Below are 27,012 nucleotides of genomic sequence, written 5' to 3'. Positions count from 1 at the left end.
ATTCTCAACATCTCGATCAACCTCAGAGCCTGAAATATGGGAAAATCAGAAACTCTGGCCGGCATCTCGGTGATCTATTTAAAATGTTATGGCTCTGAAATGAAAAGATAATGGCTTTAGGAGGTTTAGAACAAGCAATTTGCTAAAATCAGCCTCATGCCTAGGTGTTTAGTCCTTCCCAAGGTGACTGGAGATGGAGCAGCCACAATTTCTGCAAACTTACGTGTTCCACTAATCACAGCAATTTGTAAAATCCACTTGCAGCACAGGGTACCAACCAATCACCAGAAATACAGAAAAGAACAAGATGTGTTCCCAGCCCCGTCCCCCATTAAGAAGGTGCTATGCTAAAGCAGTAGTTGGACAAGTGAACGGAAAAGATCTTCCTCTTCCCTGAGGGAGTCACAGGAGGATCTCAGAGGAGGTGGCCATGGAGCTGAGTCCTGACGGATGAGTGGAGTGATGACAAGTTAGCATGTCAGATAGAAAGAAAGGCTCAGACACAGGAAGGAGGGCAGAGAGCCCAGAGGTGGTTTCTTAGAGCTAAGTAATAAGTGAATTTGCAGGAACGGCCAGAGACGAGACTGGAAGAAGAGTCTAGAGCCAGAATATGAAGGGCGTTTTAATCAGACTGTGAAACTCAAGCTTGGCACAGACCACATGGTACCATGGCAGGATTTCCAGCAAGGTAATGATATGGCCAAACGATCTTCATTTGGTTGAAACCTTCTGGCCCAACATAATCCTTAATATTTATTCAGCCTGATCTTGTAGGGGTTATTTGGCCATGCCACATGGCATGAGGAATCTTAGTTCCTCAACCAGGGATCAAACCTGTGGCCCCTGCAGTGGAAGCACAGAGTCTAAACCAATGGACTGCTACGGAAGTCTCTATTCAGCATAGTCTTTTTAAGTACACTCACATATATTCTCTCATTTGAGCCATTACTCCATGAGGTTGGTGTTATAATCACATTTCTTCGCGTGAAAAATCAGACCCAGCAAAGGTATAACTTTGTGTCTTATGACCAGTAAATGACAATACACAAGTTCAAACCCAGTCCCATCACACTCTGAGTTCGGTGCTGACCGGACCAGGTAATCGAATTCTCTAGATATCAGCCACCATGGGCCTCTTTTAGATACGGACCAGGCCAGAGGCCTCCAGCCTCCACAGAAAGGCTTGGTGGTCAGAATTGTGTAGACCAACATGTATACTGTGCCAAAGAGGTGGTTACTTTAATGCTTCAGATAATCACATCAATTTTGAGTGGAAAAAACCCTCAGGTACACCTGGACGTTTCCAGTTCGGAGTTGAGATTTCTGCCTTTGCTTCTGTATACTAAACCATAAACAAGAAAATCATGACCCCCTTCCCGCCAGTACCTTGAGCTCATCAGCGTTGTAGAAGTCTACACGCACCGCAGGTACCATCCAGGTCTGGAAGAGTGTTGCCAGGATCTGCTCGGCGATGGAGTCGGCGATGAGGTGGAAATGCAGGGGGTTCCGCCTGTGGGCAGTGAAAGAAGTCAGGAGGGAGAGCCAAGACCTTTGAATTCTAGCCACAAAAATCCACTCTTACCAACTGGTAATATCTGGGTTCCCCAGTGCTCAGCGGTAAAGAACCCTCCTGCAAAGCAGATGTGGGTTTGATCCCTGGGTCAGGAGGATCCCCTAAAGAAGGGAATGGCTACCCACTCCAGTATTCTTGCCTGGGAAATCCCGTGGACAGAGGAGCCTGGCGGGTTACAGTCCACAGGGTCATAAAGATTTGGACACGACTGAAACGACTGAGCAACACGCATAACCAATTTGTAACAGCAACAGGGAAGGTCAACCAGGCATGTTGCCTAACCAGTGCCTACTAGGGAGGATGTCAGAGATGACAAGGAGAGAGGACATCTCATCCAACCTCAAGATTTCAGAGACGTGGCAACTCCAAGGACCAGAAAGGGTAAAATCATTGATGATACTCAATGCAAGTCAACCACCATACCTGCTATTAGGGTATCTGTATTTCCAAAAGTCACAGTGTGTGTACAATTTGGTCATTGCTTTATCTTTACCACCTGGATGTACTGGCCTCAGTGAAGCACATGGACAGAGGATGAGGTCTTTAGACTGGCTGTATGGAGCTGGCAAATATTTCTCTCATAGCACAGCATTAAACACTAAATCCTGTCTTCTGCTTGTTCCCCTCCATGTCCACCCCCACCCCCCCAGGGAGCCACAATGGCATCACCTGGGCTCCCATTACTGAATACCAGCTCACCCTCACATGTAATATTTCTAAGGTCTTTATCAGTCCATCTCGGTCGGCCCGCTGTCACACTGAGCCAGCACCCAAAATACAAACCAGCAGCACACAAGGGCAAAGCTTCTGATTCAAATGCAAATAGGTCTGAAGCCCAGATCTAGCATCTATGGAGGGGGCTTTGAACATGTCACTTACACCTCCACACTGCCTATGCACAATTCCCTTGGGGCTACTGGGTCAATTCGATGAGACACGCAGTACAATACTCGCTGCATCTCAACAACAAGCATAGGTGGGATAATAAGACAGTGGAGATGCCTTCTTGAGGGACTGCCAGGCACAAAGCCAAAGTTCAACCCAGCAGAACTACTACCATAGATACCACAGTGATAGTAATAATAAGAGAAAGCATTGTAATGAAGGAGCACCTCTGAGAAATCGAAAGATGAGAAGGACCTCCCCCCTCCTCCTCCCCCAATCTCAAGGAGCTCTTACTATTTAAAGAGATAGTTAATTATAAACACAATTAAATATAAACAGGAGGTGGAATGTGATAATAGCTACAACAGAATACAAGGTTCCAGAAGACTAAAGAAAATGAAAGGTGAATCTGGACTGGGTCAGAAGGATGTGTAAGCACTGGGGGAAGCTTTATCCTTGGCACAGGAAGCCAAGGAAGAGGGGACCTGATCCAGGGAGAATAATAAGAGACTGAATGGAGCAGGCGTTGAGAGTGCTTTGGGGCAGCAAGGTCTGCAGGGACTCGGGGGTTGGAACAGAGAAGGGGAGAGATGCAGGTATACAGTAAGCAGTGCAATAAACAGTCTGTACTTCATCAGCTCAGCAGGGGGAGTCACATGACCTGGCCCATAGCTCTCACCTCCTGTTCAGTGGCTCCCCAGCACTGTTCTAAGTTCCACACACATAAACATCTTTCAATTCTCCCTTCCCCCATGTGTTCTTTAGAACTTAGGCCTTTGCATATGTGGTTTACTGGGTAGGAAATCCTCATGCATTTGCTTATGTTACACTTACTGAACACCTACGACTCACCAAGCGATGAGCAGGATGCTGGGGACACGGTGGTTAAGACCCACCATTCTTGCTCTCACATATTCCAGTCCTGTCCTCTCCTTCCTCCTCCTCCCTCACCTTCACAGTCCCCATCCAGCATCTGGTTCTCTCTAACCCAGCCTTCACTTCTGAGGTCGGCCATCGGGTGCTCTTGGAATCCTTCTCTGATGACCGGTGACAAAGTCAGGGGCCCTTCCTAACAGTCCTCTCAGCATCTGTACCATCCTTGGGCTGTAACTGTCTGTTTACTTGTCTGCATCCCTCCTTGACTGTGAGCTTAGAAAGATGAAGGATGATGCCAATGATGCTCAAATGGAGAGTCCCAGGATGGAGGTCCATGCCTTGGATGCAGTAAGGGTTCGACAGAAAAAATGAATGTGAAATGAAAACTTGACTTCATGTCTGGAGAAGAGCAACAAAGAACGAAGATGTCAAATCTTGAGGGATTTCAGAAGAAGAGATCTCAGACATGAGGAAACTAGAGAGAAAGAGGAAGACAGCGGGGTTTCCTGGGTTGGTGGAGATGTCTCTAGGACAGGGGATACAGGAAGAAAGGCACACTGGAGGAAGATGATGGGTTTGGTATTGGATGTAGCAAGTTGAAGGTGAGGGTAGCAAAGCCAAGTGGAGCTCGGAGGATGAGTCTAGACCTGAAGAAAGTTATTATCCAAGGTCAATCTGTCAAACACATAATAGGTGCTCAAGGGTGCTGAGCTGAATCTATGACTCAAAGAAGCCATCAGCACCACTGAACTTCTCCACGGTACCCACTGCCTGAACACTGCAAACTCTCTCATTAAACCATTTATGCTCAGAAGCAAGTGGTGTGCCTGCCCTATAGCCTCCCTGGAAGCTCTGTAAGAAGCTTCCCTATAAGAAGCTGCCAGCTGCCATTGCTTACTGATGTCCTAAGTGATGACCAGAGGCGTGAGGGAGGGACGCTGTGTTTGTTCACTGGCCAGTGACTTAACCTGGATGCTAAGCCAGGGGTGACTTGTCACTCCTTCGAAGACAGAGGGTCTCTTTGGCCCTCAGTATTGGCACAAACGCCTCCCTCTCCCAGAGGAGCCACAAAGGAATCTTACATATGAAGAATGGATAAATGTAAACTGTATAATTGTCAACTTGCATTTTTATCCACGGTGGAGGGATGGCATAATTTTAGACATGAGGATAACAACAACAAACCAAGGTACACATATTTGCTCCAACACATCACATTTTCCACACACTTTATCTTTGCCTGCGCTGTTCCTTCCCCACAGAATTCTCCCCAATGCCTGTGATTTCCTGTTCACCCCTTCAAACTGTTTGTCAGTCATCTCCTCTTCTGTGAGTGGATCCTCATCCTTCCCTTTCCTCCTAACTGGGGGCCTCCAATGAGAAGCTAACTGAGCACTCACAGCAAAGCACTGTGAGATCAAATTCAAACACCTGTATTCAAGACAGTATGGTATTGACACAAAAACAGAAATACAGACCAAGGGAACAAGATAGAAAGCCCAGAAATAAACCCATGCACCTATGGGTACCTTATTTTTGACAAAGGAGGCAAGAATATAAAATGGGGCAAAGAAAGCCTATTCAATAAATGGTGCTGGGAAAACTGGACAGCTACATGTAAGAGAATGAAATTAGAACACTTCCTAACACCATACACAAAGATAAACTCAAAATGGATTAAAGACCTAAATGTAAGACCAGAAACTATAAAACTCTTAGAGGAAAACATAGGCAGAACAATCAATGACATAAATCAAAGCAAGATCCTCTATGACCCACCTCCTAGAGTAACAGAAATAAAAACAAAAGTAAACAAGTGGGACCTGATTAAACTTAAAGGCTTTTGCACAGCAAAGGAAACTATAAGCAAGGTGAAAAGACAACCCTCAGAATGGGAGAAAATAATAGCAAATGAAACAACTGACAAAGGATTAATTTCCAAAATGTACAAGCAGCTCATATAGCTCAATACCAGAAACACAAACAACCCTATCAAAAAGCAGGAAAAAGACCTAGACAGACATTTCTCCAAAGAAGACATACTGATGACTAACACATGAAAAGATGCTCAACATTGCTCATTATTAGAGAAAGGCAAATCAAAAAACTGCAATGAGATATCACCTCACACTGGTCAGAATGGCCATCATCAAAGTCTATAAACAATAAATGCTGGAGAGGGTGTGAAGAAAAGGGAACACTCTTGCACTGTTGGTGGGAATGTAAATTGATACAGTCACTATGGAAGACAGCATGGAGATTCCTTAAAAAACTAGGAATAAAGCCACCATATGACCTAGCAATCCCACTCCTAGGCATATACCCCGAGGAAACCAAAATTGCACTATTTACAATAGCTAGAACATGGAAGCAACCTAGATGTCCATAGACAGAAGAATGGATAAAGTTGTGGTACATATATACAGCGGAATATTACTCAGCCATAAAAAGGAATGCATTTGAGTCAGTTCTAATGAGGTGGATGAACCTAGAACCTATTATACAGAGTGAAGTAAGTCAGAAAGAGAAAGATAAATATTGTATTCTAACGCATATATACAGAATCTAGAAAAATGGTACTAAAGAATTTATTTACAGGGCAGCAGTGGAGAAACAGACACAAGAGACATGAGGCCTTATGGATAGACAGAGACACTTATAGACATGGGGAGAAGGGAGGAGAGGGTGAGATGAATGGAAGAGTAACATGGAAACTCACATTCCCACTATGTAAAATAGATAGCCAGTGGGAATTTGCTCTATGGCTCAGGAAACTCAAACAGGGGCTCTGTGTCAACCTAGAGGGGTGGGATGGGAGGGAGATGGGAGGGAGGGTCAAAAGGGAGGGGATATATGTATACCTATGGCTGATTCATGCAGAGGTTTGACAGAAAACAACAAATTCTGTAAAGCAATTGCCCTTCAATAAAAAAACAAAACAAAAAATTCAAACACCTGGCTCCTTCCCTCCACCATGAGGCCTCCAAGGACAGCTGCCATCTTTTCACTTCCACCCCCAGTGCTGGGCAGAGAGGCTGGCAAGTAACGTGGGCTCAAGAAACACTCGTACAACAGGAAAAGAAAGCCAGTGCTCTCCTTCCCCATCACTGTTCACATTCCCCATAAGAAGGAAAAGCAGCTGAAGACATGCTTACATCAATGGTTCAGAGTTGGCGTTCTGCTCCAGAACATTTGGGTCGGAACCCTGGCTGCATTAATGACTAAGTGAATGCAAGCATGTGACTTCATCTCTCTAGGCCTCAATTTCATTTCAAATCGGGCGGGAACAATAGTGGTACATAGCAGTGATATCAATATATTGGCTAATTGTGACATGTGATATATAAAGTGCTTAGCAAAATGCCTGGCACATGGGTAATATTTCAATATATGTTAATAATTGGTATGGTCTGAATGTTCGTTGACCCCCACCCCAAATTCATTATGTTGAACCCTAACCCCTCGAGTGACAGTACCAGGAGCTGGGGCCTTTGGGAATGAATAGGTCACTGAGCAGCGTCTTCCTGAAAGGAGTTAGTGCCCTTACAAAAGAGGCTCCTTGGCTTTTTTTTAACACAAGAGAACACAGAAGGAAGTCTGCGGTCTGTGATCAGGAAGCTGGCCCCCGCCAGAGCCAGGCCATGCTGGTGTCATGATCTTGGACTTCTTAACCTCCAGAACTGAGAGAAAAAAATAAATTCCTGTTGTTTATGAGCCACCTGGTTCTGTGCTATTTTGTTACAGCCACCTGAATGGACCAGAACTGTTATCAACATGAACTTATGAAACTGTGATTTTCTCTACTGCTTTTACATCACTTTTCAAATAAAGTATTTTCAATTAGTTCTTCCACTCATAGACCAAAAAATGCACTGAACGGATAAACATCCAACAAAGAGCTATCAAGCACCATGTAAGGCAGAATAGGGATTTAGGCGATGAATGAGCTCAGAGTCCTCTCTTCAGGCAGCAATCAATGTAGCAAAGACAGAGAAAGAATACAAATAACCACATAAATGTTAGAACAGGAGGGCTCGGTAACACGGGGCTGCACACACAGCTGCAAGTTTGGGAACAGCAGGGCCTCCCCGCTGCCCTGCAGCCACATGGAGACACTGACCTGGACGGTGAGTAAAGAGATGCCTGGAGTTGGACAGTGAACAACCTGCACAACTGTACAGAACGGCGGCACCAGGACAAATGCACATGCTCGTGGAGAATAAGAATGAAAGAGATGGCTTCTCAGCAGTGGAGAACCTAGGAAGTTTCCACGGGTAATGTGGCAAGTAAACCGGAAGACTCTGGATGAGAAAAGATGAAGGAGAGAGAAAAGTATCCTGCAGGATGTAACAGAATTAGGAAAAGAACAGAGGTGGAGAAGTTCATAGTATGTCTGTGAAAGAACCACAGTCTTACGTGAGCAGATCATACAATGTTTATTGAACGCCCAGTGTATGCCAGGAATGGGGAGGAAAGAAAAGAAAAGAGAGTATTAACAACAGGATGGGCCAGGGTGTGTGAATTCTTAAAAACAGAATTCGATTCTCCAAGTGAAAGCCAGATAAGGTTTATAGGGCTCGGCAGGCAGCAGAGCGAAGCTGTAATTCAGAAGGTTAACCTGGTTACCAAGCAGAAGATGGACAGCGTGGGTAAGAAGAACAGGCTCTCGTAGGATGACGGTGCTAGCATTTCTCCAGGGCTTTTCCCCTCTTCTGCTTCTTCCTTAGGAATAAACCAGAGTCTCCTTCAGGAATACACTGAAATCTCACCTCCGCAAAGAGGCCCGCCACGACCACTCCATCCAAAGCCCTTCTCCCCACCCATCACACCTCACCCCACCGCCACATCTGGTTTCTTTCCAGCGGTGACTAGCAGGGCTGGAGATCTTTCTATACATCTGCAGATCGATGTCCACCCTCCAGTAGAACGCAAGCTATCTAGGGGAGAGATTGCCTTGTTTCACAAAGCACCTACTCTCTTGTCTACTCTCTCCACATCCCTGGTGCCTAGAAAGTGCCTGGCCGTGAGTCAGGTCAGGGCTTGGCCACAGCTTCCCACAGGCCGTGTTCACACTACATGGTGTCCACTGCTGCCTGCACGGTATCACACCTCCTGCTTCCCGCCTTCGGCTCTCAGTTCAGACACCACAGCTCCGAGGAAGACATTCCGTGGTGTCCAGATGTCCTTTCTCAGTGCCTCCCACTGAATTCAGGGCTCAAAACTTACACTTTTGCAACTGTTCCCTGTTAGATGGAGTCTTGGCACTGGGAACTACATTTTGTAAATAATCTTTCTCCCAGCTATCTCAAGAAAGAGGAGCCTAAGGAGACATGATTAAATGCAGTATCATATCCTGGATGGGATTCTGGAACAGAAAAAAGAACTTAGGCAAAAATTAAAGAAATCTGAAACAAAGGACAGGACTTTAGTTATAATAATATATCAATGAGTAATGAGTTTTATGTGCTCAGTCATGTCCGACTCTTTGTGACTCCATGGTCTATAGTCTTCCAGGCTCCTCTGTCTATGGGATTTTCCCAGGCAAGAATACTGGAGTGGGTTGCCATTTCCTTCTCCAGGGCATCTTCCCCACCCAGAGATCGGACCTGGGTCTCCTGCATTGCAGACAGATTCTTTACCATTTGAGCCACCAGGGAAGGGAAACTAAGTCTGTAAGTTAGCACTAATACAACTACCCAACCAGCACTGGTGGTCTGGATGCCTACCATTTATTATTATGTAAGAAAGATACAAGTGTTGCTGTTGTTCAGTTGCTAAGTCATGTCTGACTCTTTGGGGGACCCCCATGGACTGTAGCCCACCAGGTTCCCCTATCCAAGGAATTTTCCAGACAAGAATACCGGAGTGGGTTGTAATTTCCTTTTCTAGCGGATCGTCCCAACCCAGCGATTGAACTTGTGTCTCCTGTATTGCAGGCAGATTCTTTACCTGCTGAGCCACTAGGGACTGGCTCATTAATTATAACAAATATACCATAAGATGTCATAAGAGGGGAAATGGGCTGTAGGGTTTTGGAAAATCTGTGCTATTCCTTTTGTAATTTCTTTGTAAATTGAAAATTGCTCTACAAAATAAATTTTATTAAAAAAAATCTTTTCCTCAGATTTTTTTAAAACAATTCCTTATATATATATATAATCATCCAGTAATAGTCTATCAAAAAATAAAAAGAATAAAAGGACAAATGAATAATTACCAAAGAGATCCAAATTCCCTCATAGTGGACACAATCACCTGCAAGTCTGGCATAGAGGCCCTTAGAAGAAAATGTGAGAGCGTTATCTTCTAATGTGGGGGTTAGGTGATGGTTTCTGACATAAGAGATATAAAGCTCAAAAGAAAAAGAAAAATAAACTTGTCTTCGTCAAGATTAAAAACTTTTGTGCTTCAAAAGACACTATCAAGAAAGTGAAAAAGATGGCCACCAAGTGAGAGAAAATATCTGCAAGGCATAGCTATGCCTGGTAAGGGACCTGTAACCATAGTATAAAAATATTTTACAGCTCAATACCAACACAAGTAAGCAGATCAGAAACCGAGCAAAGGGTGTGAACAGTCATCTCTCAGAGAAGACATACACATGGCCAACAAGCCCAGGAAAAGATGCTCACCATCACTAGTCAGCAGGGAAATGAAAATCAGAACTGGGATACCACTTGGAAACCCACTAAAATGGCTGAGATAAAAATAACAGCCAATAACAAGTGCCATTAAGGATGTAGAGATACTGGAACCCTCAGCTGCTACTTGTGGGATAGTACAATGACTGTAGCTGCTCTGGAGCACAGTTTGGCGGCTTTTCAAAACATGAAGCATAAAGTTACCATTGCTGACTTACCCAGAAATCCTACTCCTAGCTAGTGGGTTGGCCAAAAAGTTGATTGGGATTTTTCTGTAACATGTTTTGGAAACACCCAAACAATCTGTGGTCAATCTGATATAAATAAATAATATATGAAAACATGTGTTCCCTCAAGAACTTTAACACAAACATCCACACTGGCGTTATTTATAGCAGTCAAGAAGTGGAAACAGCCCAAATGGTCACCAAGTGATGAATAAACAAAATGAAGTAAATCCACACAATGGATCATTTATTAGGCAACGAAAAGGAACGAACGACTGGCACGTGCTACAACATGGATGAACCTTGGAAAGTTTATGCTACATAGGAGAAGCCAGTTACAAGAAGACAAAACAGCATATGGTCCCATTGATATAAAATGTTCAGAATGAACAGTCCACATAAACAGAAAGATTAGTGGTTGCCAGGGCATGGAGGGAGAGGAAAGTGGGGAGTGATTGATTGTTCATGCGGACGGGTGTTTCTTTATGAGATGCTGAGAATGGGCCATTAACAATATTAGATGGTGGGGATAGTTGCACAATTCTGAATGTTCCAAAAACCACAGAACTGTCCACTTTTAAAGAGTGTATTTCATAGTATGTGAATTACATCCCAATTCTTCTCCACTGGCCTGAGATGGACAGTGACAGTCTAACCTATGAGTCCAGGAGAGGGAACGAGGTCTGGTCTACTCAGCTGTCTTAGGAAGCTGTGTTGTACAAGAAATGATCTGCCTAGGTAGGAAAAGCCAGCAATTGTCCAGGTTGGCTCAGACTATAAGTAACCCCAACTCATGAGGACAAAAAAGTGCCCTCAATTCAAAGAACATTCCACAATTCAGGACGAACAGCAATACAGATGATATTTCATTCCCAATGTGTAATCCCCAAGGCAGATTTTGCATTTGGTTCCTAATTCAGGATGGTAAAATTGTTTTAATGCCAGAGGCCTGCAAATCCCCAAACCAGCCAAAGGCCGTGAGCCTCCAGCCTATTCTCTGTTGTTTGGAGGGAGATTAGCAAGAGTTAGACAGATATTAAGAACATATTTATACCAAAATGAGTTTCATCAACTGAAGATAATAAGAACTCATTCAGAAGAATCACAAAAGGAATGATTTTCTTAATATATGATTCAGTGTCTATAAAACAACTAAAATAGCCTTTAATATCAGTCCACCAGTTACATATGCATTCTGGGAGCAATGCTTTAAGCCCATGGGAAAAGGCTTCTACCTGAATGGGCCAGTATGAGTACACGTCTTCAAATACAATGGGTCCCACATAGCTTGATTGGGGTCAAGCAACCCAGACATTAGGTCTCTTCTAATTCAGACCAGATCACGCTTTCCTAACAAAGGAGGAAGCAAGTGCATGCTTCATCTTCAGCAGAGCCTGCAGATTTTGCTCATAATGAGCAATGCTCCTGCTGCCTCTGGTTTCCTTAACTGCTCCCCTGTTTCAGGCTGGGATGCAATAAATATGGTAATACAAAGAGGCAAAGATGATTAAATCCAAGCTTTCTCCCCGCTTTTCCTTTCTTATTTCTGTCAGGAATGTGCCACAGTCCCTATAAGGCAACCCAAGGTCTGTTTTTTATTAAAATATACAGGGACAGCTGAGTTGAATAATCCTTAATTATTAAGTTTACAATGGAATTGCAATTTTAGGAAAAGAAAGAGCCTGTGACAGCAACTCGAATGCTCAGTGAATCTGTTACACTGAGAGATTTAATGGAACGCACTGCAGAAAAACACAGAAGCCCAAATGAGGGTTTTTTGGTGTGAGCTCTTGGTGTGGGGGTGGACAAGTGGCCTTGATAATGTGGGGAGAATCGAGGACACCTCAGTATCATGTCAGAAAAGGTCTCCAGGGGAGAAGAACAGAGCAAATCAAAGACCTCATGGTGTAGTAAAAGTAGCACTGACTCCAAGGTTGGCCAGAGCCAAGGGTAGAGCCCCAGGAGCATCACTTGTTCACCTGTGACCTTGAACACAGGATTTAACCTCTGAGCCTCAGTTTCCTCATCCATTTGCAGGTATGCACTTGTACATGGCTGGGATGAAAGTCAAATACAATGACCTATCCTTCGGACCTAAACTATATGAACTAATTCTTTTTGGTTTTACATGCATGACTACATAGCATACATCTTTTACCTGTTCAAAGGTATTACATGTCCTTGCTATTTTCTTCCCCTGAAATTTACTGAGGTATAATTGACAAATAAAAATTTGTATATTTAAAGTGTATTATATACTTTGTGTTTCCAAGATACATTAAATACTATGAAACATTTAAGGTGATATTTTTATATATGTCTACATTGTGAAATCATCATTGCAATCAAGCTAATTAATGTATCTACTGCCTCATGAGGATTTTCTTTTCGTTCCCCCATGCATTTTCTTAAGTCTTACTAGAACACTAACGTCCAGTCCAGGGACTTCCCCAGTGGTCCACTGGCTAAGACTCCACTTTCTGATGCAGGGTACGCAAGTTTGAGCCCTAGTTGGGGAACTAAGATCCTAAATGCTTCATGGGGCAGCCAAAAAACAAATCCCACTATTTGTACTTAATACCTCAAAAAATACACACCTGGGTGGGGGATAAAGATGGAAACGGATCACAGGAATAGTAACAATGTCTATGTGGCCACCCAAAATGATGAGTGAAAATAAGGAAATCATACTCGAAACAGTAACTTTTCAAGAGCTCGGACTCTGAAGCTAGACTGTCTGGGTCCAACCCAGCCCCGCCCTTCCTCTCTATGACCCTGAGTCATGACTTCACATATGGATCCTTCGTTTCATCATCTGTAAAATGGGAATACCAGTAGACCCCTCATGGAATTAGATGAACATTCAGTGAATCGGTGTCTGAAAGAGATTCAGAACATAGCCTACCACAGAGTGAGAACTACTCTTCTATTTGTTAAATAAATAAAGTACAGAAGCATTTCACATTGACTACCTCTTTTGATATTCACAACAGGGCTCTATGAGAGACTGGGGAACAAAACAAAGCTCGAAGGAAGACAGTGACCTCCCTGGGTCAGCAGCTCACAGATAAAGACCAGAATCAGAACCTACTTCTAGTTTCTTTGTTTTATTCAATCCTAGGTTCCTCCCTGCAGAATCTGGAAACTGCTTCTATAACAAGTTTAAGCCTGAATAAGCAATAAGACAATTAGAGGCAGATACTGACTGTGAAGATGCTCTTTTATCCTTTCTGCTCTTGAGGGGCACAAATTTAAAAACAAACACACAAAAAAGTTGCTTGATATGAAAAGCAAGGCAAACCACCCAGCCTCCTCCTGCCAATAGGGTGATGGAGTGAGCAAGTAAGTAGATCTTCCTAGCAAACAAATATTAACTTTTTACAAGCTGGTCCACCGTTCTGCCCAGGAGGTAAGCACTTAGTGACTAAGTAAGAATATTTTTATTTTTTTCTCTGCTCACTGAAAGCTCAGTTTCCTTACAGAATAGCTATATCTCCCAGTTTATTTGCAATTAGGATGGGAGTTACAGGCATTCCCCCAATTTTTCTTTAAATAGTCTCCCATCCAGGTGACAAAGACACAATACTGTCTTATATTCAACGAGGTAAATCTTTGCTCACATATACCTTGTATTGATTTTTTTCTCATCCACTTTTTTTCTTCATTACAAAGGTTGCAAAATGAGATGACCAAAAATGTATGTAAAGAGAAAACAAAACCAAGTCATTTGTACTTTTTCCATTCCGAACATAACATGCAGAAATTCCATTTTTCATGTTATTTTTTGCTACTCTTTCACCCCCTGGATGTCAACCATGGAGATGTGTATGTGCATGCATGACACATATGTGTGCATGTATTTACGTAGCGGAACAGTGACAAGCATGAGTTTTTGAATTGTTTTGTCACTTACTTTATATCACAAACTATCACTTAGCCATGTTATAACATACTTTTTATAACCCATTAAGAATATGATTTACTACAAGAGGGATATTCCATTATTTAGACTTATTGTTTAAGTACTTTTAGGGTTATAAGCAATATTTCACAAAATAATTTCCTTTATAGTTAGGATTATCCCTTTAGGGCAGAATCCCTTAATGTAGTCATAGAGGGTAAATATCTTGGGCAATAATACTATGAACTTCCTTTCTAGAAGGTTATAGCAATGTTTAATGCCAGCATCAGTATATAAGAGTGCTCATAGGAACTTCCCTGGTGGTTGGTCCAGTGGTTAAAAATCTGCCTTCCAATGCAGGGGATACAGGTTCAATCCCTGGTCGGGGAACTAGATCCCATATGCTTCAGGGCAACTAAGCCCACAGGCTACAACTACTAAGTCTGTGTGCCACAACTAAAGATGCCACATGCCAAAACAAAGACCTGATGCAGCCAAATAAATGTTAAAAAAAAAATTAAAAAAAAAAAAACTGTGCCCATAGCACTCCTTTCCTATCTTTTAATATGTAGTGTGTCCACTATCATTAGGCATGCTGCAGAAAAATTGATTTGATGTAACAAACCAAACCTTAAATGAAATTTTGCTAAAAAATCTTAATCCAGAAAATAAATCTAATTACTGTAATTAACAGTGAAAGCCAAAAGAAGCATCCAGCACCACTATTATTATATTATTAACATTAGGAAGGTACTCTGTTTGTCAAAGTATTTTATAATCATGTATTAGTTAATCCTCATAACATGCTTCAGAAGCAATGAAGCTATTTATAGCTGGACTTCCTGAGTGGAATGTCTTTCAAAAGTCCTTTGTCTTGATATCTCAAATAATTATCACTAGCATATCAATTCACAGAATCATTCTTATCTGTAGAATCCCAAGGATGGGAAGGACTTAACTGGCTGTTCAGTCCAAGGAGATCAAGCAGGCCCTGATGTGGGGTGCAGAATTTTCATACCACATGCTGAGAATTTGCTTTCTTCTCAGATCTCCATGACTCCATGAAAGTATGGCCCACCATAGGCAGCTGATAATAAAACTACTGCTATTTCTAAATTGAACGTCTTTGTGCTGCAGCTACTGTAGGAGGAAGGGTTTATACTCAATAGGATTCTTACAATTTCAACAACGACTGGAATTACTTAGGTTTGTACATATACATTATTGTAGCTGCAACAGTACTTACACCCAATACTACCACGAGAACTTTTTATGATCTTAAAATGTGCCATAATTGAGAAAGAGCATAACTATCTGTAATCATACGATGTATGTCTGCTCAGTCATGTCTGACTCTTTGCGACCCCATGGGCTGAAGCCTGCCAGGATCCTCTATCCATGGAATTTTCCAGGCAAGAATACTGGAGTGAGTAGCCATTTCCTACTCCAGGGGATCTTCCTGACCCAGGGACTGAACCCACATCTCTTGTGTCTCTTGCACTGGCAGGTGAGTTCTTTACCCCTGCACCACCTGGGAAGCCCAATCGTGCAAATACTCTTCTTTAAAGAGTGGGTTTTTTTTTTTTTCCTCCCAACCAGGAAGGGACCTGAGTTCTTTAGTGCAGACAAGGAATAAATATTGAGTTGGCCAAAAAGTTTAAAAACACAAATGAACTTTTTGGCCATCCCAATACATAAAGGCTGAGAACCACTCATCTAATTCAATGCTTAGCCTACATGATGGCTGGTTTTAGCAGCACATTAAGGCTGTAGAACCATGGGTCCCCAAAACTGCACAGAAACCAGGGTTGTGGGAAAAGGCTCCTCTTAACTCCACATTCCCATTTCCTCCTCAGATGTACAACTGAAAGCACAGTGGCAGTTGGACAGAGCTAGGAGGACCCGAGTCCCCCAGCAGTAACTGACCCTGTGATGTATTTGTCAGTAGCTCCCACCCCCCTTTCCTGCTCCAGGAGGGCAGCCAACCCGATGTTTTGTTAACCTGCCAGCTGACTGCAGGAACAGGGCCGCCCATCAAGGACCAGCCAAGTGAGATGAGTACAAACAGCTGAGCTAAGAAATAAATGCTGTCTTTTACCAAGTGAGTTTAGGGGTGAACTGATTCCTAACTAGCTGATATAAGCTAACCGATATAAAAACTCCAGTCTAAAGAGTGAAATGGCCTGCTGAAAATCACTGAGCTGCATAGCGGCCTGAATGTGAAGTGAAATCAAATTAAGTCTGGGCTAATAGGTAACTGGATGAATAAATACGTCTTTAGGTTATTTATTAATGCAGGCTCCTCAGTTCAGTTCAGTCGCACAGTCGTGTCTGACTCTTTGCGATCCCATGAATCACAGCACGCCAGGCCTCCCGGTCCATCACCAACTGCCAGAGTCTACCCAAGCCCACGTCCATGGGTTTGGACATGAGTCGGTGATGCCATCCAGCCATCTCATCCTCTGTCGTCCCCTTCTCCTCCTGCCCCCAATCCCTCCCAGCATCAGGGTCTTTTCCAATGAGTCAGTTCTTCACATCAGGTGGCCAAAGTACTGGAGTTTCAGCTTCAGCGTCAGTCCTTCCAATGAACACCCAGGACTGATATCCTTTAGGATGGACTGGTTGGATCTCCTTGCAGTTCAAGGGACTCTCAAGAGTCTCCTAGGTTTAGTTATTAAACAAGGAAACATTTATGGAGCATATAAATAGTACTTTCGGAGAAGGCAATGGCACCCCACTCCAGTACTCTTGCCTGGAAAATCCCATGGACGGAGGAGCCTGGTAGGCTGCAGTCCATGGGGTCGCGAAGAGTCAGACACGACTGAGCGACTTCACTTTCACTTTTATGCATTGGAGAAGGAAATGGCAACCCACTCCAGTGTTCTTGCCTGGAGAATCCCAGGGATGGGGTCGCAGAGTCGGACACAACTGAAGTGACTTAGCAGTAGCAGTAAATAGTACTTTGCTGAGATACTGGGAAAACAGGAAAATCAAGGCATGGTGTCTTATCTTCAGAAGGCCCAGATTCTACTAGAAATATAACATGTATAGATAAAGAAAATATAATGTAATAAAGATAACAATAAATACATAGGACTTTATGGGCTGGTAGAAGGGGAGCTGTGACCCAGGCTGAGAGGTATAGGTGGGCTTCTGGTTACTAGGCACATACCCTGAGGAAACCATAGTTCAAAAAAATACACATACCCCTTTGTTCACTGACGCACTATTTACAATAGCTAGGACATGGAAGCAACCTACGTGTCCATGGACAGGTGAATGGATAAAGAAGAGATGATACATATATACAACGGAGTATTACTCGGCCAGAAAAAGGAATGGAATTGGGTCATTTGTAGAGACGGGAATGGACCTACAGTCTGTCATATAGAGTGAAATAAGTCAGAAAGAGAAAAAGAAATATCGTATATTAATGCATGTATGTGGAATCTAGAAGACTTGTACAGATGAGCCTTGTTCCAGGGCAGGAACAGAGATGCAGATGCATATGTAGATGTAGAGATGCAGATGCATGGACATGTGGACACGGGGTATGGTCGGGGATGGGGAGCCTGGGATGAGTCGGGAGTGACATACACACTACCACGTGTAAACGAGACAGCTAGCGGGAAGCTGCTATAAAGCACAGGAAGCTCAGCTCGGGGCTCTGTGATGACCTGCGGGTGGGATGGGGGGTTGGGAGGGAGGTCCAAGAAGGAGGGGATGTATGTGTACATGTAGTTGATCCACTTCATTGTAGAGCAGAAACCAACATAACATTGTGAAGCAATTATACTCCAAAAAAAAAAAAAAAAAATCAGGAAAAAAAATGATGCCTCGGCAAGGCTTAAAGAATAAAGGGAGATTGCCAGCTTGGAGTGGAGGAGGAGGGGAGGAAGGCACAGAAGGGCAGCAAGAGGAAACAACAGGCAGGGTGCGCCTCGGACAGGGTGTGGAGCCACCAGCAGACGAGTGCTGCCGGACAGTGAGGAGGAGGAGGAGAACACCGCTGAGAATGACATCAGATCCTGGACGGTCCACGTGCCACGGCAAAAAGCTTCAATTCTCTATCCTGGACAAGGAGAAGCCACTGAAAAGTTCTAGGCAATCAGATCAGCATCTCTGAAACATCATTCTGGCATCACAGAGGATGGGTTAGGGAGACAGGAAGGACAGGTGAGAGTCCATGGACACATGAACTACGCCAGTCACAGTGGGGATGAACAGGAAGAGATGGAACTGAAAATCATTTAGGAGGGAGAACCTGGAGGCATCGGTAATGGACAGGCTGGCTGGGGGACTGCAAGAGAAGGTAGACACAAGACGGACCCCAGTTTCCTGCAGGGTGGCTAGGTCTTGGATGTCCACCATCTTTCCCAACTCTGTTTATGCTCTTGACAGTTCGGTGTGGGTATAAAACTTTGATCTCTGTTCAGTTAAATTCTGGGAGCTTTTCATGCCTGTTCCTACCGCTAAGATCCTTCTGGATCCTGCCATGGATATCTGAGACATTTCCACACTGGTGGCTGTAGCTATGGATAAGCTTCATCCAAACCTTTGATAAGAAAGTAAAGGCAGAACCAAGGACCTTAGCTGGAGGTGTAGACCCAATTCTGGATATACTCTGAATATAATTAGATATACATCAAAACAGTGAAGGGACAGAAGAAAAGTCCCATGAAAAAGGAAAAGTAAACAGCAGATGTTTAATTTGGAGAAGAGGTGACTCAGCAGAGGATGGTCACTTCCAGTGGAAGAGGAATCCATCCTTCATAGGACTGTCTCCATGGCGATATACTAGTGCCAGAGAACATCATCACACCATCCACAGATTGGAAAAGTTCAGTGTGACATGAAGCAGGACTGTCTAAGGGTCAGAAACACCTGGAGGTGGGGTGGGCCACATTGGCATAGAGTAAGCAGAGACATTACTTTGCCAACAAAGGTCCATCTAGTCAAGGCTATGGTTTTTCCAGTGGTCATGTATGGATGTGAGAGTTGGACTGTGAAAATAGCTGAGTGCCGAAAAATTGATGCTTTTGAACTGTGGTGTTGGAGAAGACTCTTGAGAGTCCCTTGGACTGGCAAGGAGATCCAACCAGTCCATCCTAAAGGAGATCAGTCCTGGGTGTTCGTTGGAAGGACTGATGCTGAAGCTGAAACTCCAGTACTTTGGCCACCTCATGCAAAGAGTTGACTCATTGGAAAAGACCCTGATGCTGGGAGGGATTGGGGGCAGGAGGAGAAGGGGATGACAGAGGATGAGATGGCTGGATGGCATCACCGACTCGATGGGCATGAATTTGAGTAAACTCTGGGAGTTTGTGATGGACAGGGAGGCCTGGCGTGCTGCGATTCATGGGGTCACAGAGAGTCAGACACAACTGACTGACTGAACCGAACTGAACTGAAAGCATCTGTATAAATTTGCTAGAGCTGCCCCAACAAAATGCCACAAACTGGGTGCCTTAAATAATAGGAATTTATTTTCTTTAGTTCTGAAGGCTAGAAATTCAAAATCAAAGTGTCAGCAGGGTTGGTTTCTTCTAAGGTTTCTCTCCTTGGCTTGCAAATGGCTGTGCCTCTGTCCTGTCTCCTCTTCTTATAAGGACCCCAGTCCCACTGGATGAGGATCTACCCATGTGACCTCATTTCAATTGAATTACCTCTTCAAAGACCCTAACTCCAAATGCAGTTTGAGTTACTGGGCTTTAGGATTCCCAAGGATACATTTTTAAGGGATCACAATTCAGTCCACAACACAGCCTGTCAACAGGGATGTGTAAACAGAGGTCTGATGACTGTCAACCAGAGGAAACCAACGAAGAAATTGAAGTAACAAATTCAGAGCATCCTTGAAGGTCCCTTGAGGTCTCAGAGCTACGATTCTCAACGTTGCGAGGGGGCACCTCAGCCCTGCTGTTAAACATTATTAACACAATAATCTTCCCGGGGCTTCAGACGATAATTACATTTTCATGGCAGCTTAAATGATGGATGAGAAATGTTGCTTTACTTTAACCCTTCTTGGAGGAAAGGCGCAGGCCGGCAGCTACACAGGAGAACCTGCAAAGGACACCGGCGTGCTTACCTGTGAAACAGGACAGACTTCACCAAGGTGACTACGTCCCGGCTGGCGTTGTATCCGGCACAGACGATAGCAACGTGGATTGTCTGGGAAGAGAACAGAGGAGCAATTAGATGGAGGAGAGGGATTTTCCTGGTGCTTCTGACGGCATGAGAAAGTGCCCTGTATCTTGTTGGGATGGTCGGGACACAAGAACATTGGCGGCAGCTGTGAAGAATAACTCCAGACAGTTTTATTAAGGCCTTTTTAATCGGTTTATGGAGCTATCATCATTTAGAAACCATTAAGGCTCTTTTCAATTACATTTTGGGGACGAGAGAAATGGCAATTGGCTTGAATAGGCAAACAGTACGTTCCGTGCCCCCAAGCCTGGAGACAATGACAATCGGTAACAAGAGAGGAGAAAGAAATACACCCGAATGTATGAATTGACAATCGGGGATCTCAGTTGGAGATGTGGTGGCTCAGAGTTCAGGAAATGTTCTCACAGGAGATCTCAGGTCAGGGGCAATCTGATAACAGGACAAAGGGAACCAAGAAACACCAATGGGCCCAGCTGGGATACCATTCAGGGAACTGAAGGCTGGCAGAATCAATGGGACATGGATGGATCATCTCACCGAAGCACTTGAGAGCATGGGCCCCAGCATGCCCATTAACCCTGGGTGACCCAGGAAAGCTTCAGCATCACGTGGCTGACTGTAACATGATGGTCAGGACACACGTCATGCAGGATGTCAAGGAAGGGAACTATGTCAAGTACAGAGATGCGGCACACTGCAGTCTGATCACAGAAGAAAGGCCCTCAAGAGCTGAGCTTCCGAAACGGGGGTGATTTGGCATCTTGATGTGCCGTGAATGAATGACAGGTGATGAAAATAATGCATCTCTTCAAGTGAGAGTTCCAGGCTACCAGGCAGGCTACCCCTTGGACTTGGCTGCCCTCTGCTGCCTGCGATTTTTATGCTCCCCTGGGCACCCAATACTGAAATTCAAAGAAGGGGTCTTGATAGGCACCGTTTCATTTTCAGAACCATGCATGGCCCTTCCTTGTAGTGCCTGGCTCCCAGATCCCCCGTTTTCCTCACCAGCCACTTCCAGCTGCGGGGTAGTTCTGATGTCCTGCTCACCCCCATAAACAGGCTTCCCCAGACCTACGTCAGCCCGTGCCTCCTGACATCACCAAAAGGTTAACCATATCCGGGATAAACCAGCCAAGAGTCCAGGATGCACTTGCAAGACCTTTTTAATTCCAACGACCTTCACTCCACCCTGGCTACTCACTCAGTGCCAGATACTGAACCTCGGCTTCCTCCAGATCATCACTTTTGAGAAATCATGGGTTCACCCGCAGCTCTAGGATTCTCAGAGCCTCTCACCCCTGCAGCTGTCCCTCGTCTTTACGGAGACCCCCCGCCCCACTTCACCCTGTGTATCAGGCCCTACCTGCTTACCTGACCCATCTACCCTGCCCTTGGCTCCCTGACATGTTCAGCCCCCACATGCAATACACAAGCCAACGCCCCACAGTCAGGGAAGCAGGATCCCTGCTCCACACTTATATGGGGGACCAAGAAGGAAGACAGAAGAGAAGAATCACTACGCTAAGAGCTAATAGTTATTGAGCAAATTAGTACATACTGGGTACAGTACTTAGCACTTTATGCAGATTGCCAGGTTTAAACTGTACAAGACAAGTACAGGGTTACTGTTTCAGTAGTAGAGATCAGGAAATAGGCTGAGAGAGATGGCACTTGAATTTTGCATAAGTGATTCTTCACCCTGCTGGTGATGCGTCAGAAACACCCAAAAGATCTCAAAAATGTACCCTGTGCCCCAGCCCTGTCTCACACCAATTAACTCACACTCTCAGATGTCCAAGACTTTAACTACTCTCCTAGAAGGCAGTGGTTCTCAACAGGGGGTAATTCACTCCCCTCTGCCTCCCCTATGACATGTGGCGATGTCTGAAGTCATTTTGGGTTGTCACTGCTGGGGATGTGAGGAGTGGCATTCTATGGATGGAGGCAGAGATGCTGCTCTGCATTCTACAATGCACAGGGTGGTCCCAAAAGAATCACCCTATGTGCAAAAGGTCAAGAGCACTGTCTCTAGGAAACCCTGTTTCAAGGAAGGAGAGGGGCAGTGAGAGGAGGCTCGGATCCCACAGGACACCAAAGCCACCTTTTCAATCTCATTTCTGCACATCTCAACTTCCCCACCTGTAAAATGATGACAGCCCTGCTTATCTCTGGAAAATATCTCCCAAAGACTCAGAATCAAAGTCTGTAAGGCAGATGCAACTGTCACTGTTTGAATAGTGGAGGAGATGAATAGGAAAATGCCTGCCCATGGGAGGTATAACCAGGGTGGGAACAAGAATGAGTAAATGCACGCTGAATCAGGCTCTTTGGAATCGCAAATATTTAAACACCCGGCCTCTGAGATATCAAACTTTGTCTTGGCTTCAGGGTTCAGGGGCTTTTTTAAATGGGCCCATTAAATGTAAGCACAAGCGCGCACATTCTCAAACATTTTACATAATTTCCCAATCTCTTTAGTTTCAGCCAGTACACCTGCCACCATGAATAAATTCATCATCTGCAGCCGCCACCGCAGAGCCCTGCTACCCAGGAAGGCAGGAAATTGGAGTGTCACGAACATGCACCTGAAAGAGCTCGGGGTGGTCCCAAATTTTGTGGGTGCAGAAGAGAACGGCAGGAGTGAGGTGGGGCTCAAGGCAGGAGTGGGGACAGTCTGGGGACAGGGATGAAGGTTCCTTGAAGGACCAGGGGTGCATATACGGCCTCACTAAGAGAATTTTCCATTTTGAAGCTATGAAGTCCAGATTTCAAGTTTCTCAATGTGGTAGCTTAAAGGTGGTCCCAGATACCTGGTTGTTCCTCCCCTCAAAGGAAAGGGTCTAGCATCAGATTCTGTGACCACTTGTTCACTCCTCCCCTATACTAGGTAGACATCAAACTTGCCTTTATTAGCCAGAAAGTCTCAAATAGTGTGATCATGGACTCATTGCCCTTTTCCAACTGGATTTGTGCCCCAAGAACCTTTTTTAGACCGAATACATTGGGTTCCTGTCACCCTGTTTATGTAACTTATCTGCAGAATACATCATGTGAAATGCTGGGCTGGATGAAGCACAAGCTGGAATCAAGATTGCCGGGAGAAATAGCAACAACCTCAGATACGCAGATGACACCACCCTTATGGCAGAAAGCTAAGAGGAACTCTTGATGAAGGTGAAAGAGGAGAGTGAAAAAGCCTGCCTTAAAACTCAACATCCAGAAAACTAAGATCATGGCATCTGGTCCCATCACTTCATGGTGAACAGAAGGGGAAAAAGTAGAAGCAGAGACAGACTTTATTTTCTTGGGCTCCAAAATCACTGCAGATGGTGAGTGCAGCCATGAAATAAAAAGACACTTGCTCCTTGGAAGGAAAGCTATGACGAACCTAGAAAGTGTATCAAAAAGCAGAGACATCACTTTGCTGACAAAGGTCCGTCTAGTCAAAACTGATTTTTCCAGTAGTCACGTACTGATGTGCGAGTTGGATCATAAAGAAACTGAGCACCGAAGAACTGATGCTTTTGTACTGTGGTGTTGCAGAAGACTATCGAGGGTCCCTTGGACTGCAAGATCTAACCAGTCGATCCTACAGGAAATCAGCCCTGGATATCCATTGGAAGGACTGACACTGATACTACAATACTTTGGCCACCTGATGGGAAGAGCTGACTCACTGGAAAAGACCCTGATGCTGGGAAAGACGAAGGCAAAAGGGGAAGGGGACAACAGAGGACGAGATGGTTGGATGGCATCAGACTCAATGGACATGAGTTTGAGCAAAGTCCGGGAGATAGTGAAGGACAGGGAAGCCTGGCTTGCTGTGGCCCATGGGGTGGAAAAGAGTCAGACGACTCAGCAACTGAACAACAATAACAAACTGTGTTCCTCCTGCCTCTGGTTTCTGGTTGAGTTTGGTCAATGGGAGACCCTCAGCGGGAGTTCAAAGCCCCTCTCCCGCTTTACCTCTAGTTCTGGTTCTACAAGCCCTCCTCCTGCCCCCACAGGCCCAGGGGTTGTGGTGACTCCCTCCTGGGAACCTTACAACCCTCACTGGTTCCCCTGAACCCTGCCCATGCCCCTGGCCCAGTGTTAAATCCCCTCCCCACCTTTTGTGAGTGTGCCCCCTGTTTCTTGCCAGGACCTGACTAATTCTGGTGACTATTCCTCAGCACCCCATTTACCCTGGGAGCTAGAAGGGGATCTCTGATGACTCTGGGGCATCCACAGATGTATCACTGATCCCTAAGGCAAAGCAAGGCAGAAGGGCATCCAAATAATAAACCTGAGAATGGATAATTGTAGGTATAAATTGGAAGGGACATGCCCTGGAGATCCAGTGATTAGGACTCAGTGTTTTTACTGCTGAGGGCTGGGTTCGATCCTTGCTTAGGGAACTAAGATTCCACAAGCCATGCAGTGTGGCCAAAATAATTTTTTTTTTTTTTACCTAAATAAATGTTAAGGCACTATACAAAATTCTCAGACACAGGGACCACAAGATTTTTTATAAGGAAAGCTTCCTGCTTTCTCCCTTTAGTCATCAATACGATGCTGCAAGCTGTACCTGGATATACAGGTAAGAGTGCCAGGGCTGTGAACTGGGCTTCATTCCTGATGCCACTGGGGTCAAGTAAGTGACCTTCACTTTTGGGGCCTGCAGGAAGAATTCGGGCATGACATAGGTGCTTTTAGAGAGGTTGATGTGCCAGGCACTGTCCTGGGCTCAAAGGATAGACAGGTCAATCGGCCTTTGTTCCCCAAGTCAAGTGAAAAGGGAGAAATACAGTCAAGCAGACAATCCCATCAGAGACTGCGGATAGATATGTCCACAGGCTCAGTGTCCCTGCCCTCCCCACCCCCAGAGCAGCCAGCAGCACAGAGACCAAGCGGATGCAGGATGAACTTCCAGCAGAAGACACTACAGTTACTAGACCAGGGCAACACTCACTCCAATCTTCAGAGTCAGCAGGGATTCATCGCTATGTCAGCCTCCCCATAACCTGAGAGAGAACTGCCCTCCAAGAGGAGAGAGTCTCATAGGGCTGTTTGCTCATACATGCATGCAGGAGAAGAGCCGCTGTCCCAAATGAAATTTGGACCAAACTAATAAGGGATGTGGCAAGTGTGGCCTGGACAGAAGTAAATACCACTCTGCTCGCCCTGCTTCCACCACTGACACCATTAGCGGAGACCTAAAGCTCAGGTACTCCCCTCAGGGCATTCTGCCTTGGGGCACAAATGCAGTGAAAGCCTCTGCTAACTTCGAGCCTGTGGGAGTGGGAGTGAGAGGGAAACCTATTTAAATGCTAGCATGTGATGAGGGGTGGGGGGAAAGTCAAGGCTAGGTCCAGATTCTGGACTGCAGCTGCTGGGGACAGGGGCAGGGAGGCAGGACCTCCCAGAGGATAGATGCTGTCGCAGCAGCTGGGGAGAGGCATACAGCTGGCTGCAGAGTCCATTTCCCCAGTTAGTGGGGAAAACCCAACAAGGGTAGAGAGACCTTGGTTTGAGCTGCAATGTCAACACAAGTCACTGTGTGATCTTGGAACAGCTGCTTTATATCCCTGAACCTCATTGACTCACTTGTAAAATGGAGATAAAAATAGATACCCCACTGGAAAACTGAGGGGATCAGACACATAAGTGCATGACTGAATTGATGCTTGTTCACGTCACTGACTGCATACACAGCACAAAGAGAAGCTGAGCATCATCCCCTGGCTTTACCTTCCTCATCTGTAAAATGGGGACATAATACTACTTACCCTCAAGGGGCTGTTGAGGATAAGTGGTCCTCAAACTCTAACATCCATCAGAAGCCCTGGAGGGTTTGTCAACACAGAGCGCGGGGTCCCTCCCCCCAAATTCCTCATTCAGGAGGTTCTGTAGGAGCCTGAGGATTTCCCACATCCAGGTGATGCTGACGCAGCCGGTCTAGGGACCCCAACTCAAGAACCACTCTACCTAAAGCTCTCTGAGGAGTATCTCTGGTTAAACACTCCACAGACGTTAGCTGTGATTCTGATGGGAGAGGAGGAGGAGTGTCCACAGAATCTGTTTCCGACTTGCTCTGAGGAGGACCACCCCTCTCCTACAGAACAAGGAGAGGCAGTGCTCTGCCCACAGCTACCCCAGTCTGCCATGGCCTTGGAGCTGATGACTCCTCCAGGGTGAGAAAAGGCAGAGGGAGGAGAACATGCAATGTAGGCCTCTCCTGCACAAAGGTAAAGCCCCGGAAGTCAGAAGAGCCAGACGGTGGCCCTAGCTCTTCCTCTGGCCAGCTGGGTGATCCTGGACAAGTGACTGAACCTCTCTGGTCCTCAGTGACTCCTTTATAAAAAGAGGGATTCAGAGGCCCCCAGCCAGGCCAGTGAGCCAGCTCGGAAACAGATGCCCCACCCCTGCAGCCCCAGCAGATGCTTGAACTGCAACCTCAGGAGAGACCTGGAGCCACAACCTCCAGCTAAGCTGCTCCCAGATTCCCAATTTTCAGAATCTATGAGATAATAAAATGCATGTGGCATAAAACTGTTAAGTTTTGGGAATAAGATGCCCCGAAGCAATAAGTAATATACTCAAGGGAGGCATCTGAAAGGCCACACTTAGAGCTTGGGTCCCTGAAAATCACTGCAGAAAAAAGTCCTACTAGGTATAGTCCAGTGGGCTTCCTAGGTGGTGCTAATGATAAAGAACCTGCCTGCCAATGCAGGAGATCCAAGAGACTCGGGTTTAATT

At 45.1% G+C, this 27,012-nt stretch overlaps 1 protein-coding gene across 5 annotated transcripts in view; it reads right to left on the bottom strand.

The window, feature by feature from the left end:
• LARGE1 (LARGE xylosyl- and glucuronyltransferase 1) overlaps positions 1 to 27,012 on the bottom strand; it is a 602,335-nt gene that overhangs the window by 300,961 nt on the left and 274,362 nt on the right. For all 5 annotated transcript variants that reach the window (XM_061125420.1, XM_061125415.1, XM_061125416.1 and 2 more), the window contains 2 exons: positions 20,195 to 20,277; positions 1,387 to 1,510 (listed from right to left, as the gene is read on the bottom strand). In XM_061125420.1, coding sequence (XP_060981403.1) covers positions 1,387 to 1,510; positions 20,195 to 20,277 — 207 coding nt within the window. The remainder of the gene's footprint in view (positions 1 to 1,386; positions 1,511 to 20,194; positions 20,278 to 27,012) is intronic.

Source organism: Dama dama, chromosome 22, assembly GCF_033118175.1.
Source record: "Dama dama isolate Ldn47 chromosome 22, ASM3311817v1, whole genome shotgun sequence".
NCBI classification, from domain to species: Eukaryota; Metazoa; Chordata; class Mammalia; order Artiodactyla; family Cervidae; genus Dama; species Dama dama.
The sequence above is the reverse complement of the archived record's forward strand: the minus strand, read 5'-3'. Positions and strand labels throughout refer to the sequence as shown.